The 13,255-nt window shown below is 34.5% G+C and overlaps 2 protein-coding genes and 1 pseudogene across 4 annotated transcripts; 2 read left to right on the top strand and 1 right to left on the bottom strand.

The window, feature by feature from the left end:
* Positions 1 to 1,327: 1,327 nt before the first annotated feature.
* LOC132627647 (GATA transcription factor 25-like) lies at positions 1,328 to 5,546 on the bottom strand. Its single transcript, XM_060343107.1, has 7 exons — positions 5,188 to 5,546; positions 4,101 to 4,184; positions 3,891 to 4,024; positions 2,728 to 2,808; positions 2,330 to 2,435; positions 2,041 to 2,100; positions 1,328 to 1,941 (listed from the first exon to the last, which is right to left on the bottom strand). Exons 1-7 carry the CDS (start codon positions 5,416 to 5,418, stop codon positions 1,873 to 1,875), a joined length of 765 nt encoding a protein of 254 aa, XP_060199090.1. The 5' UTR covers positions 5,419 to 5,546; the 3' UTR covers positions 1,328 to 1,872.
* A 1,699-nt stretch (positions 5,547 to 7,245) lies between these two features.
* On the top strand, positions 7,246 to 8,932 carry LOC132623039 (uncharacterized). Of its 3 annotated transcripts, none has more exons than XM_060337755.1 (2): positions 7,246 to 7,405; positions 7,970 to 8,932. In XM_060337755.1, the coding sequence occupies exon 2, from the start codon at positions 8,018 to 8,020 to the stop codon at positions 8,582 to 8,584; it is 567 nt and encodes a 188-aa protein (XP_060193738.1). In that variant the 5' UTR covers positions 7,246 to 7,405; positions 7,970 to 8,017; the 3' UTR covers positions 8,585 to 8,932. The 3 variants fall into 3 exon arrangements, with proteins under 3 accessions (XP_060193738.1, XP_060193721.1, XP_060193729.1); XM_060337738.1 differs by having other exon boundaries at positions 7,944 to 8,932; XM_060337746.1 differs by having other exon boundaries at positions 7,247 to 7,405; positions 7,951 to 8,932.
* Positions 8,933 to 11,597: 2,665 nt separating this feature from the next.
* Positions 11,598 to 13,245, top strand: LOC132627644 (uncharacterized; annotated as a pseudogene).
* Positions 13,246 to 13,255: the final 10 nt, after the last annotated feature.

Genomic DNA, 13,255 nt, shown 5'->3' with positions numbered 1-13,255 from the left:
TTATAAATATCCCAAAATATCTCAAAATATCCCATGTCCTGTTGCTCCTATAAATAGGATGCACAGATGCAATGTTGAAAGAGCAGAAGTAAAATAATCTGATATCTCTCTACATATTCTCTCTACATATTTCTTCTGTGTATTTACTTCATAGTTTTATTTTATAATACAAGTGAATTAATTGATTTTCATTTACAAGTCTCGAACTTAATAGTATTTCTTTTAGAGGAAATTCATGTCTAAAAACACAACTTGATTTCCAGAAAAATTCAACTTCACCATATATATATATATATTTTCAATTTCAACCAAATATTAGCCAAACACCTCCTAAAATTGTAACGAACCAACACCACATAAGGTTCTTCCAATTAGAGATAGTTACTGCAAATATATGTAATTGTTTGACTTGAACATTTGGTCTTTATTTGGGCAGATTATGCAGCCGCTTGTATATGGTTCAATATTATGAAATTTGAGGACCTACACTATGGTAAATACTTATTCGCATCGGGTGTTTACACTAAACTAATGATATATGTCATGTGTATGATTATACAAAACAATCACTTAACCATAGTTAAATAATGTATATATTCACTTCATTAAATCACTTAACTATAGTAAGTTGCATTGATTTAGTCTAAACACTCGGTGTGGGTAAATTTTTACCCCTACACTAAATCCAATTATAATATTGTTTTTAACTAGCTTTCATCGAGCAAATAAAATATGCATGCGTTCATCCAATGGTGTGTCAGTTTCAGCGGACTCGACATTACTCCCTCTGGATCAAAAAAAGAGTCTACTTAGCCATTTGCACACCCCTTAAGAAAATATTAACTCCTAGATAAAAATAGGTAATTTGACTAAATTACCCCAAATTAAATAGGCATTGGAATTTGATCATATAACACTTAATAGGGGCAAATATGGAAAAACAAGGTTAATTCTTTCTTGATTTGTTAAGTGGACTCTTTTTTTGATCTAAGAAAAAAAGGCTAAGTGAACTCTTTTTTTTTATCCGGAGGGAGTATAAGGTAAGGTTGACTTACATTTATAAGACAAAAAATTAGTACTAATACACAAGTCAAATAAATATAATAAATCAGTGTCAAGTGAAACTGAAAAAAATTGGTCATACTTGTCTAGGCATCATGATATCTGAAGATGATAATATTCCTTAAAAATCTGACTAAAGGTCCTCACCATCCTTTTCATCATTCTCACTTTACCAGCCCAAAAATAAATATGAAAAGGAAATAAACAAGCAAAGTTATCTGATGAAGAGATACAGTTGAAAATAAAAATAGACAGATTGTTTCATTTCCAAAGTACAGATAATACGATCATTACATATAATATGATCATTCTTAACTAGTTAGCAACTACATAATAAGTTATGATTATCCAAAGAGGCAAAGTTCGACATACTAAAGGTTAAAACAGATTTTGGTAAAAGCTAATAAGAAGCTTAATCTGGATGCTGCATATGTAACAAGATCTAATCTAAGATGAAAAGTCTGCTTAATACTGCTTAATATAGCAGGTCTTGATGCGAGAACTGCAAGTCAGTATTGAACTTCAAGTAACACTAGTAATTACAAGTGCATGAGAGATGATTTGCTTTCACCAACGAATTCTAGCTAAGCTGTTAATCTGTCAATATAAACTTCAAAGAAAAAAACAAAATCTGTGAAAGTTCTCAACTGTATTACCAAGCTGTTTAGGAAGTTTTAATTTAGTGATGAAATGTACCTGTAATAAGTATATGAAATCTTTCAGTGGGATAAGCAGAAGACATGTTGATATGCTATGACTCTCTTTCTAAAGCATCAGAGTCTCAGTCGAGCTGCCAGAACTTCTGAGGAATCACTGGCAGGCTGACGAAGAAACTACATAAGCAGGAGCTCCATTGTCGGAGTTTTTATGTTCTTCATCCTATATGAATTAACAAGTAGGCAATGCAAAACAGCTTTAAAAGATTCAATTCTTAAACCAACATAAGACCGCTTTTCAGCAACAAAACAAACAAATTACCTCTAGTTCTGTGAGCAGAGAATTGTCATAGGATGCCCTGTAGAGATTCCTCATTATCCCCTGCAGAGTGATATAGTAAGAAGTAAGGAACCAATGGTTGCAACAATATTCTGCTTAACAAGAAAATTGTTCCGAAGAATGCTAGAGGAACCGTGTATCAAAGACATGAAAGGCTGGTGAAAGCAAACTCAAACAGGACATATGCATGCATTGCAGTATCTGATAAATTAGACTTTCAGACTTGGTGTTTGGAAGACAAGTCACTTTGTAGTTCCTAGTCCATGCCAACCTTATTTGCCCAAGTGAGGCCACATGCATTGCAAAGAGTTCTCGGGCCAGCAGGACCACGCCTCATCATAGGGGTGTTCTTTGAACTAGTTCCGCAATGGATGCACCTAAGAAATGAGAGAGAGGGACGATTAGCATTTGCAGAGACAATGTCAAAATTAAGAAGAGAAGAGTAGTGCAAGAAAAGTGAAAGTTAAAGGATAAATAGAAGCCAGAACATCGCTTAAGAGCAGACTTATGACTTGCAAAATAATGCACCCAACACCAGCCAATTATTTCTTGCATACAGAAGTGGTTAAACACTAACCAAACCATACACATAAATTATTTTTTTAGAGGAGATTATTCTTCAAGGAAAAAAAGAAGAAGCAGAACTCTTGTTCATATTCAAAAACATACCAAGTTTCTTCTGGCGGTTTGTCGTCCTGTTTTGGTCCAGTCGAACCTTTTAGAGCAAATCGTCCATTCTTGCGCTTCATCCTGTTTATTTATAAATGTGAATAATAAGCAGAAGAAAATAAAAAACTTAAACGGTAGAACAGCTGTTAAACCTTCCATGCATTTTGTTGACATTCCAGAACCAGCTAAAACAAAGACAAGAAACTGCAGAAGATGGTAGATATGTGTGCGTGTGCAAGAGCTATTGTCACTTAGGAAATGCTTTACCTCGTAAGCATTTCACTTCTTAGGAAAATGAAATTCTTGCACATCGTTTTATACTAAAAACACATGTAATGAATGAAATGTCATAATCATCAGGAGTGTTATTTGTCAGAATCAACTTTCTAAAGCAATTTTTCTTTGATGAATCCAGTCTTGCTGCAGAATGCCATATGACTGTTATTGACAATAGTACATCTACACAATCAATACACTCTGTTTACCTACAGAAGCAAACCAGTTGCATTTTTTCCAGCCTACTAAATGGCCAGTTCAAATAGTTTTGGCTCGAGATGGACATCCCCACTCAATTGAATCAGACAAAACTATCTTCATTGTTTTATTTTCCTAATTCAAAATCAAAAGAGAAATATTCTGGAATGAAGAAGTTTCCAAGCATCAGATTTTGGCAATAATCAAATAGTTGTGTGATACAGGAAACTGAATGAAAAGTACATTACTAATTATTTCTCAGTCCATATTGGAGCAAAAGACATAATCATGGTTTCCCATAAGAAATTATGAGAAATAAGGAAGATAGCCGCAAATTCATATCTAAACACAAGGAAAAGGGAGACGGATTTAGTAATAATGGTTTCATCAAGTCATGGAGGTGAACAGAACAAACTTATCCAGTTCAAGCCAGGTAAAATTCATATGCAAAGCTTTGAATTGTAAATGTGATTGCAATACATTTTAAATTTGACCTCACTTATCATCATTCATCAGTGGTAAAAACTTTTGGTTTTGCTGATAAAATTTGACCAGTCCAGATAGGGCTTGATGTCATAGAGCAAGCTTGTGCATAAGTTCATTGGACTATAAAAATTTCTGCTCTAGTGAAACGAAAAAAAAAAAAAGGAGACATAAATTCCATTTAGGCAGTAAATCAGTCTATTTACCTGAACGCAACTTCTTGGCGAACATCATATCTGATTTTCTTTCCATAGCACCTCTTTTCCCTCTTTTCAAAAAATCGAATGAGGGATTCACGTCTTTTTGGATCTGCACAGCGCACTGGATAGTCCACAGAGTCCTAAAGCAAAAGGCAGCCAAATATTACAAGCATGCAGATGCAAACAAAAAGAAGAAACTTGCATAGAAAAGGATACCTGCTGGTTGGCACTCAATGAACCTACAGCTTGCGTGCCCGGAGAATACTCATATCCACCCAAAAGTTGAAAAACCGATTGGACCTATGACAATGAACCATTGTTAGCAAAATACTTCACGGTCAAATTAAATAAATATCCAGCCAAATGCAACAAGTGAGTTTTCCAATTTCCATTAGAGGGTAAATCCAAGAAACAATCCCATAGAGAAACAATTAGCTATAGGTATGACTGTTGCAGGCTCATCAAGAAGTTTATTGTTCATCCAATACCCCCCCCCCCCCCTCTCCGCCCTGTCCAACACAGAGGCGGAACGATGATTTAAAGCTTATGGGTTCCTATAATGACCTCGAATTATATACAATAATAACTAGGTTCACAGTCAAATATTTACACACATATAGTGGAATTTTTAACACATGCAATGCAAAGTTTGGGCAAAAGCTATTGAGTTTCTGTGAATCCGTAAGTTTCACTTTGGATCCGCCAGTGGTCCGACAACAACTACTAATACTACTTAATCCAACAAAACTACTAATAGTACTACAGCTTAATCCAAACTAATTGAAGTTGTCTATATGATCCTCAATGTCACTCGCTAAACCCCTAAAAATATTCCCTTTATTGCATCAAAGAATATCAAAGCCCTGAGACAATCATGCTACAACTTTAAGGATAATCTGTAAACACTGATTAGCTCAACATCTATGGAAAAAAAGAAGAATAGAAAAGATCCCCAAACAATTACGGAGAAAATAAAACTAATAAAATCAATCACTATCAATCTAACTGCACCTCAATTACAAATTAGTTGGTGTCATATATAGACACTCAGTTCATGTAAACCTGGTACTTTCGATACAGAGCATAAATTTATGTGTAAAGATATAGTACTAAACTTGCAACAAATAGTAGGTCTGAACCCATATTTTAAAAATGCAAAGAGTTCAACGCTAAGAACCATAAAGGCTAAACTCGTAAAACTGAAATCTTGAATTGGTCTCTGCCCTCCACTTATACATACACTTCAAAAATTACATGTAGAAGAGAGTAATTAAAGGACAGTAAAATAATTAATATTCCTCACCTTCTGATTAGTAACACCATCAAAAACATAAATTTTGCCACGAAATGATAAAGTAAGCTGGTCAAGATTAGCCTCTCCATTTTGCAGAGTAACATCAGAAGCACTATAAACTGTATAATGAGGCATTGTGACATTAACATTAACACCATTCACCCCACCATCATACCCAACCGGTAAATTATCAAAAGCCAAGTTGTTCCCCACATTCATTTCTTGCATTTCAGAGTTCATTTTTTTTGCACTTTAGAGTAACCCAATAATATTAAATTTTGGAAGCAAAAAAAAAAAAAAACAAGAATAACAAAACCCTTTATTATATAGAAATTTTAGAAATCGTACAGACATTTTATTGCTCTGTGTTTTTGTGTCTCGGTTGATGTATGGGAAACAGAGGAATGGAAGAAGAGATGGGTGTGAGGAGCGAGAGAAGACAAATTGACCCTCTAGTTTGGAGATAATTACGTGATTGACAGGCTATTAAGAGCGGGAAAGTGGGGGTATTTTTGGAAATTCACAGAGAATACGTGAATGGAAAATTCTCGTCCGTACTGCAAAGAGCAGTGTGCCTTTTCGCGCTTCTCGTTTTCAATTCAATAGAATGCTTTTTAGAGTATTAATTATTGTAATTTTTTAAAAGTTTCTTTTTACAACATTTTGTTTGAGAAGTTAATTAACTGAAACTTGGGCAAAACTTTAGTTTATATCAAGTCAGAAGATGTATGACACGCAACATATATTTGTTCATAAAATTTAACACTTAATCATAATTAATTAACATACATTTTTACTTCATTAGATCATTTAACGATGATAAATTTATATGATTTGTGTAAATACCAAGTACGAGTAAATATCTACCTAAAACAAAATATGCACCAAAGCCGAAGGGGTCGTTAACTTATAAATTGATAATTGCACTAAGTAAAAGTATATTAGTGATATAGTTAAGTAATGTTAGTGATTGATTAGCCTATATTTTGATAATTATACCAAATTGAAGTTTATTAGTGGTGTCTTTAAAAAATATTATTGATTGATTAGCCTATACGTCAGTAATTACAGTAAGTAGAAGTGTGTTCGTAATAATAATCACGCTAAATGAAGTGTATTAGTGGCATTCTTAGGAAATATTATCGACTGACGTTATAAATTGATAATTACACTAAGTAAAGTGTATTTAGTAGCACTCTTAAGAAATATTATCGACCGGCTAACTTATAAATTAATAATTACACAAAGTAAAAACGTATTAGTGATATCTTTAAGTAAAAATGGTCGTTTGGTAGCTGGTTTTGAGGTGAGTTATGTAGGTACGAAATTCCGTATAAGTAATATTACGTTTGATAGTTGGTTAGGAGGTGAGTTATTCATATATAAAATTATTGTTCGGTTTGCAACTTAGAACCCGCGTAAGCATTATTTTATGCAGGATGGAAGGTGAAATAACTATGAATAACTAATCTTTTTATAAAATAATGTAAAGATTTCTTCATAACTAATCTCTCTATTACTAATACCTGCATAACTCTAACCTGCTACCAAACAACCACTTAATTATTGATCACTAGTTAAGGTTATACAATTATGCAGCAGATTCTGATTTAATTGTTACTTCATCCGTCTCAAATATCTATCTTTTTTTTTTTTTGTTTTACACGCCTCTTAAGAAATATTAATTAAGAGGAATAAAAATTTACTACTCCTTTCGTCTCAAATTATCTTTCTGAATATTAAACATAGTTGTCACAAATTATTTATTGTTTTAAAAGTTCAAGACACAATTAATGATTTCTCCCAATTTTATCCATAATAGAATTTTGTCATTAATCAAAATGAAATATAAATAGAATAAAGATTTAATAGAAAGAGATTATAACTTCGACATAAATAAGGATAAAATTAATCAAATATTCCTCTTAATTAATATTTTTTAAGAGGCGTGTAAAATAAAAATAAAAAGGATAGATATTTGAGACGAATGAAGTAACAATTAAATCAGAATCTGCCACATAATTGTATAACCTTAACTAGTGATCAATAATTAAGTGGTAATTTGGTAATAATTATGGAGGTATTAGTAATACATGATTAGTTACGAAGAACTCCATATATTTTACTATAGAATTTATTATAGACTATACTCTTGCAGCCTTCCACCACAGGTATTCCAGCCATCTCCCTACCGTGATTCCACTTTGCGATTGACAGCCTTTTCAAGGTATTTTTTTCCCCCCAATTTAGGGTTTGTGCAATTTGTTTCCCTCAATTCGTACATGACCTTTGTTCATAATGCTGCACAATATTTACAGCTTCAATTTAGGTTTTTTTTTTCTTTTTCTGGTGTTGCTTGTCTGTTTGCAATTTGATTTCTAAGTGTTGCTATTTTTGCCATTGATCTCCTTGTTCAGGTACCTAACTCTGAAACTTAAATTCGATTTTCGTCCCAAAAAAATTGTCATAGTTACTGTAAAAGGCTTTGATCATAATTATTTCAAATATTTTGAATTGTCAACTACTGTGACTTATACTGAAGTATTTTTGTGTAGTTTCTAAATATGTAATTTATATTTCAAAAAAATTAAAGATTCTATGTCCGAATTCACACGGAACATTATTCAGTTTAACCCTCGTAGTCCAAAACAAGACAATCTTTTTGGAATAGATGGAGAAAGAGTTTAAAAAAAAGCGGCTTTAAGTGAAGTCTATAAATAGAGTATGTTCAGTTCCCCCACTTATTATTATTATTACATACAAAGTTTACAGGCCTGCCACTGCTCTCCAGAAACTAGGGTTCTTCAACAACTCGTCGAATTGCTCGTTGGTGTAGAAAATGGATATTGAAGTTGATCATTATGCTGTGTTGGATTTGCCCTCTAGTGAGGAAGGGGCCAAGCTTTCTGAGAAAGACATATGTAAAGCCTATAAAAAGAAAGCATTAGAGTTGCATCCAGACAAGAGGCGCGGTGATCCAAATGCTGACTTGAACTTTCAAAAGCTGAAGACTTCATACGAGATTCTCAAGGACGAGAATGCGAGGAAGTTATTTGATGGTCTACTTCGCGTGAAGCGTGAGAAGATACAACGCCAATCACAACAAGATTCAAAACGCAGAAAGATGATGTCAAATCTCGAGGCAAGAGAGCGTGCTGCCTCTCAAGAAGAGGAGGAACGAATTGCTAGAAAACTTAAAGAAGAAATTGCTCGAATTCGTGCAATGCATTCAAGGAAAGTGTCTACTTCACAGAAAGAGGCACAGACAAGGGCTAAGGAGATTTTGACTACCGTAGACAAGGAAAAGGTGGTTAAAGTATGGGACAAAAATTTTGAAGACTCAGTATTAGAAAAAATGAGAAAGACTGCTCAAAGGAAAAAAAAAAACAATGCGGAAGCTCCTTAAGGATTTCTACTCTTGAAAATAACACAAATTACCTGCTACAACAGGTAGAGTACAAAATTTCTTACATCGGCGGTACATATAACTTAAACTCTTCTTGAAATACAGCTTGATACAATCCAAATTCGTAGAAACTCATACAGAACAGGGACATATTGCTATTTGGAAAAACCATGAACAAGTGATGGGTTCATCATTTTATGTTTATGCATATTTTACTACTGAAATTTCCTTTCTGTTATTCTTTTTTCATTTTTTTTTTTGCCACAATTCTCTTCTAGCTGTTCTGTTTTTCCTCTGCATCAATGTTTCTTCCTTTTCCCCTTTAATGTCCAATATTTATTGCTACTACATTTTATCTTGATAATTATTAGGTGTAATTATTTATAATGTTCTGTGATACTATTCAGATTCCTTACTGTCTTCTCTAATTAGTCTGTTCATTTCATATTCCTATTTGGATCACAGGAATGAGTTTAAATTTACGTCTCGCGTGATAAAATTGTAAGTTTGGCACCAACGAAATAAAAAGGGGGGCTTCAGCAAGTATGATACCTATAGAATGCCCCTGCAAGTTCTGGAATCTAACACGTGTACTGATTAAATGGACTACTTCGTATTTAACCTGGATTTTTTTCTCACAATTCTTTTTATATACTACAAGATATTAAAAGAACCATAAAAAAGGTGGTAGAATCGTGAAAAGATTCTTGTTTGATTTGTAAAGATTAATTCTCTTTTATGAAACGTGACACAAAATTCAACTATTTTGATCCTTCTTATGAATGCGCCAAGAACAGGCAAGTACACTAGTGAAAGTAGGACTAGCAAGTAGCGACATAACCAAGAAGTTGCACGTAAACAGGGAAACCTTTGTACTTGGTGTCCTGGTGAGTGTTCATCCTGGTAATTCCATTAGAACTCATGCTAATATTTTTTTTCAATTAGAACTTGCAATTCGTCCTCCTTTTAAGGAGCAATATATACTTGCAACTTTCTCTAGTCTACCCCTAGTTTCTTGAACCAGTCAGATGATCGCGACTTTTTAAATTATTCTTATGTTAAATTTTTGTGTTGTGTTTACTTACTATATTAATTCTGTGCTATGCGCACTTACTAACAGGAACCATAATCATGCTAAATGTGTTAATTTTCAAGGTGATGCATTCTTTTGAGCGCAGAGTTATTCTAGTGAAACCAATAATTGAGGTATGAGGAAGTCGTTTTGACTTCAGATAATTTTTGAACCAGTTCCAGGTTTGGATTTCACTGAAATCTTGAAGATATTGTCATACACGCAGCAAATATCTTTTAATTATTTGACATATGTTGTGGATCTGGATACTATGGATGCTGAATTGCAAAGGTCGTCCATTGAATATCAAATTACCAACTTAGACCAAACATCAATACAACCTCTGATTCCAATTGCTCATCCTCCATGATTGGCTCCTCTATGATAGTATAGCTTACGGGTTTGGCTGAACCTAGTAGCTTTGGTCCAAACTCTCTATTCATCTTAACAAATTCATTGAATATGTACAAAATATTAAATTAGAACCTGCAACTTAAAAAAACTAGAATCTCGAACCATAAGCTTCAAATTCTGGCTCTGCCTGAGACACTAATTGCTTATGCACAAGTAGTTCTCGATCAACTACTCTGTATGATAATGTGATGACATCCTTTTTTCGGGATTGGGTCCGATATCCTTCCTCTTCGGGAAATTGGGAGTCCTCTAGCTGAAAATATTTAAGTTGGAGCACAACTGCTGAAGATATTGAACTTTGGAACATTATCAACATTGATCTGATTTTTTTTTTTCAACACAATCTGTGGCCTGCGAAAATAGTCTTCAGGTTATATCGCTAACTGACGACAGAATGGTACAGAGCGTTAGACAACATAGAGATGTTAGCTGCATTGCGGGTAATTTTCATGACTGAAAGATGTGGCAGTTTATGGTTGAAGCTTTTCACCAACAAATTAGAATGCTTTAGTAATCTTATTGAAAAATGAACCAAGGCTGAGCCTATACGAGAGCTAGAAGCACTAAAATACTAATGACTTTTGTGACGGTAAATTGTATGGAATGAACATCCTTAAAATCTTGTACTTAACATCTTCTCTGAACCAGCTATTAGTTCAGACTTTCCTGGCATTGCATAACTTGTCCATTTACAACACATTTGGTTGCCATGGTGACACCGTATGAGATGCTTCACCAAGGTAACCCTATTGAGAGAGAATAGGGTTAATTTGGGTTATGGGTTTGGATCGGGTCGGGTCGTAGTTTATTGTCATGTTGACTGAGAAAAAAAGAAAAGAAAAAGTCCATGTGGACTAAATAAAATGTCATGTCATATTTTGTTGGCCAAATATTTATAGGGTGAATTTTGAAGTGATACCGGTAGGGGTGGGCATTCGTTATTCGGTTTTGGTATTTATGAAGTTCAGGTTTGGTAATTCGGTAATTGGTAGTTGCAAGTAGATACCAGACACCAAACCCTAAGAGTTCAGTTCGGTAATTCGGTAATCGGTAAATAAAACGTCGGTTCGGTATGGTATTCGGTAATACCGTATTGAAGTTGGAATCGATTATATTATAAATTCAATACCGTTCCATCAATTATTTTTGTTTATTCGATGTGGAGGCCCGATATAATGTAAGATCAACAACTAAGAAGACATCAAGATTAGCTAATTGAGACAACCAAAAGACATCTAGGAATTTAAATCAGAAACGGCTAGAAGATAATCCAAATGCTGCTACTAAATGGATTATCCAAGAACTGCAGATAGCAGTAGCACTAGTTACATGCCCCTATTTTGCTACTCTGTTTTGAGTCACTTAGATACTCAGAGTCAGATACGATCGGTTGTAGCTCATATGGATTAAGGATTCTTTCAGCTGATTATTAATGGTCATGTTAGATATATGCGTTATAAGTAGGAGTAAACCTTTATTCAATAGATAATTCGGTATTCGGTAAATACCAAATACCGCGTGGTATTAATGTCTCATGTCAAACCCGAACCCGAATGCCCAGCCCTAGATATAGGCAAAATTAGGTGACCATGTTGTTAAAATAAAAATAAAAATAAAAACACGACTTTGGTAGATAATTACCACCTTCTAAGTTACTCATCTCTGAAATCAAGACGCGGTTTCCCTTGCATCTGTTCATTCCGAAACCTAACTGCTTTAGGATTCTAAATATAGTTCGACTTCAACTCTGGAACTAATACGAGTCCTTGTAGGACTAAAAAATAAATAAAAAATAAGCCGCCTTAGTGAAGTCTATTTATATAGAGTATGTTCGGTTCCCCCATATATAAAAACTACTGCTGTTTGTCTAACTTATCACTATCACATACAAAGTTTACACGCCTGCCACTCCTCTCCAGAAACTAGGGTTCTTATGGATATTGAAGTTGACCATTATGCTGTGTTGGGTTTACCCTCGGGTGAGGAAGGGGCCAAACTTTCTGAGAAAGACATATCTAAAGCCTATAAAAAGAAAGCATTAGAGTTGCATCCAGACAAGAGGCCCCATGATCCAAATTCTCACTTGAACTTTCAAAAGCTGAAGACTTCGCACGACATTCTCAAGGATAAGAAAGACAGGAAAATATTTGATGATCTACTTCGCGTGAGGCGTGAAGAGATCCAACGCCAGTCACAACAAGATTCAAACCGCAGAAAGATGAAGTCAGATCTCGATGCTGCAAGAGAGCGTGCTGCCTCTCGAGAAGAGAGGAAGGAATTGCTAAAAAACTTAAAGAAGAAATTGCTCGTGCAAAGAAACAGACAAGGGCTAAGGAGATTTTGAGTAGTGTAGACAAGCATCTTGGAAGGAGATGGGTGAAGGTTATACTTCCCAAAGATTGAGAGAGATCTTTAGCAAGTTTGGTGTGGTTGAACATGTAATCATCAAGAGTTCGAACAAAGGCTCCGCTCTTGTTGTCATGTCATCTTATAAGGGCGCAGCTAAAGCCTCTTGTGGAAATGTCTTGGGCGATCTATCAAATATTCTCTTAGTTGTGCCTCTTCAGCCATTCCAACATCCAATGCCAGCGCCATCTCCATTTTTCAAACCTAAGGGGAAGTTTGAAGACTCGGTATTAGGAAAAATGAGAAAGGCTGCTCAAAAGAAGGGGCTTTTTACAATCATTAGTTAGTCTTGGTGACACCGTATAAGATGCTTCACCAAGGCAACCTAATAATTTTCATATCAACTCAAAATCCCTTGAGCAAAAGTGTGGAATTTGGATTTGTTTCATGAAACAAATTTACGACATGTTTATTCATTAAGAAGACTTCAACAATTGCGCGTTGAATCTTGAAGGGTTCTTTAATTGGGAAAGATGAATTGCACTTTACTTGATGAGAACTTTCTTAGTTTCCTGCAGCTACTTGTTGTAAGTATAGATAGTTGCTAATTCTATCCTGAGATTTTGGTTTACCAAGAAAAAATAGATTCTGTTCTCTAAGATTTTGACCATGTTAGTTTTACCATGACTATTAGCAGAGGTGTAGGTCAAGTTTGTTTGGCTTACAAAAAAGATTTGTTTACTAGATTTTAACTGAAGCAAACATGAAAAGTAAGCAGTAACTGGCTCATGTAATTACTTCCTACTACTAATTCTATCCCCTCAAATGCACAGCAACTA

The sequence above is a fragment of the Lycium barbarum genome, chromosome 2 (genome assembly GCF_019175385.1).
Source record: "Lycium barbarum isolate Lr01 chromosome 2, ASM1917538v2, whole genome shotgun sequence".
NCBI classification, from domain to species: Eukaryota; Viridiplantae; Streptophyta; class Magnoliopsida; order Solanales; family Solanaceae; genus Lycium; species Lycium barbarum.
This window is presented reverse-complemented; position numbering and strand designations above follow the sequence as displayed.

Bases quoted from the DNA above. Each gene is read 5' to 3' on its own strand.
- LOC132623039 (XM_060337755.1), top strand. From the start codon at position 8,018: ATGGATATTGAAGTTGATCATTATGCTGTGTTGGATTTGCCCTCTAGT.
- LOC132627647 (XM_060343107.1), bottom strand. From the start codon at position 5,418: ATGAACTCTGAAATGCAAGAAATGAATGTGGGGAACAACTTGGCTTTT. The intron at 4,185-5,187 runs GTGAGGAATATT...TCATTGTCATAG, and splicing joins ATGGTGTTACTAATCAGAAG to GTCCAATCGGTTTTTCAACT. The intron at 2,809-3,890 runs GTAAATAGACTG...ATAAATAAACAG, and splicing joins CGCCAAGAAGTTGCGTTCAG to GATGAAGCGCAAGAATGGAC.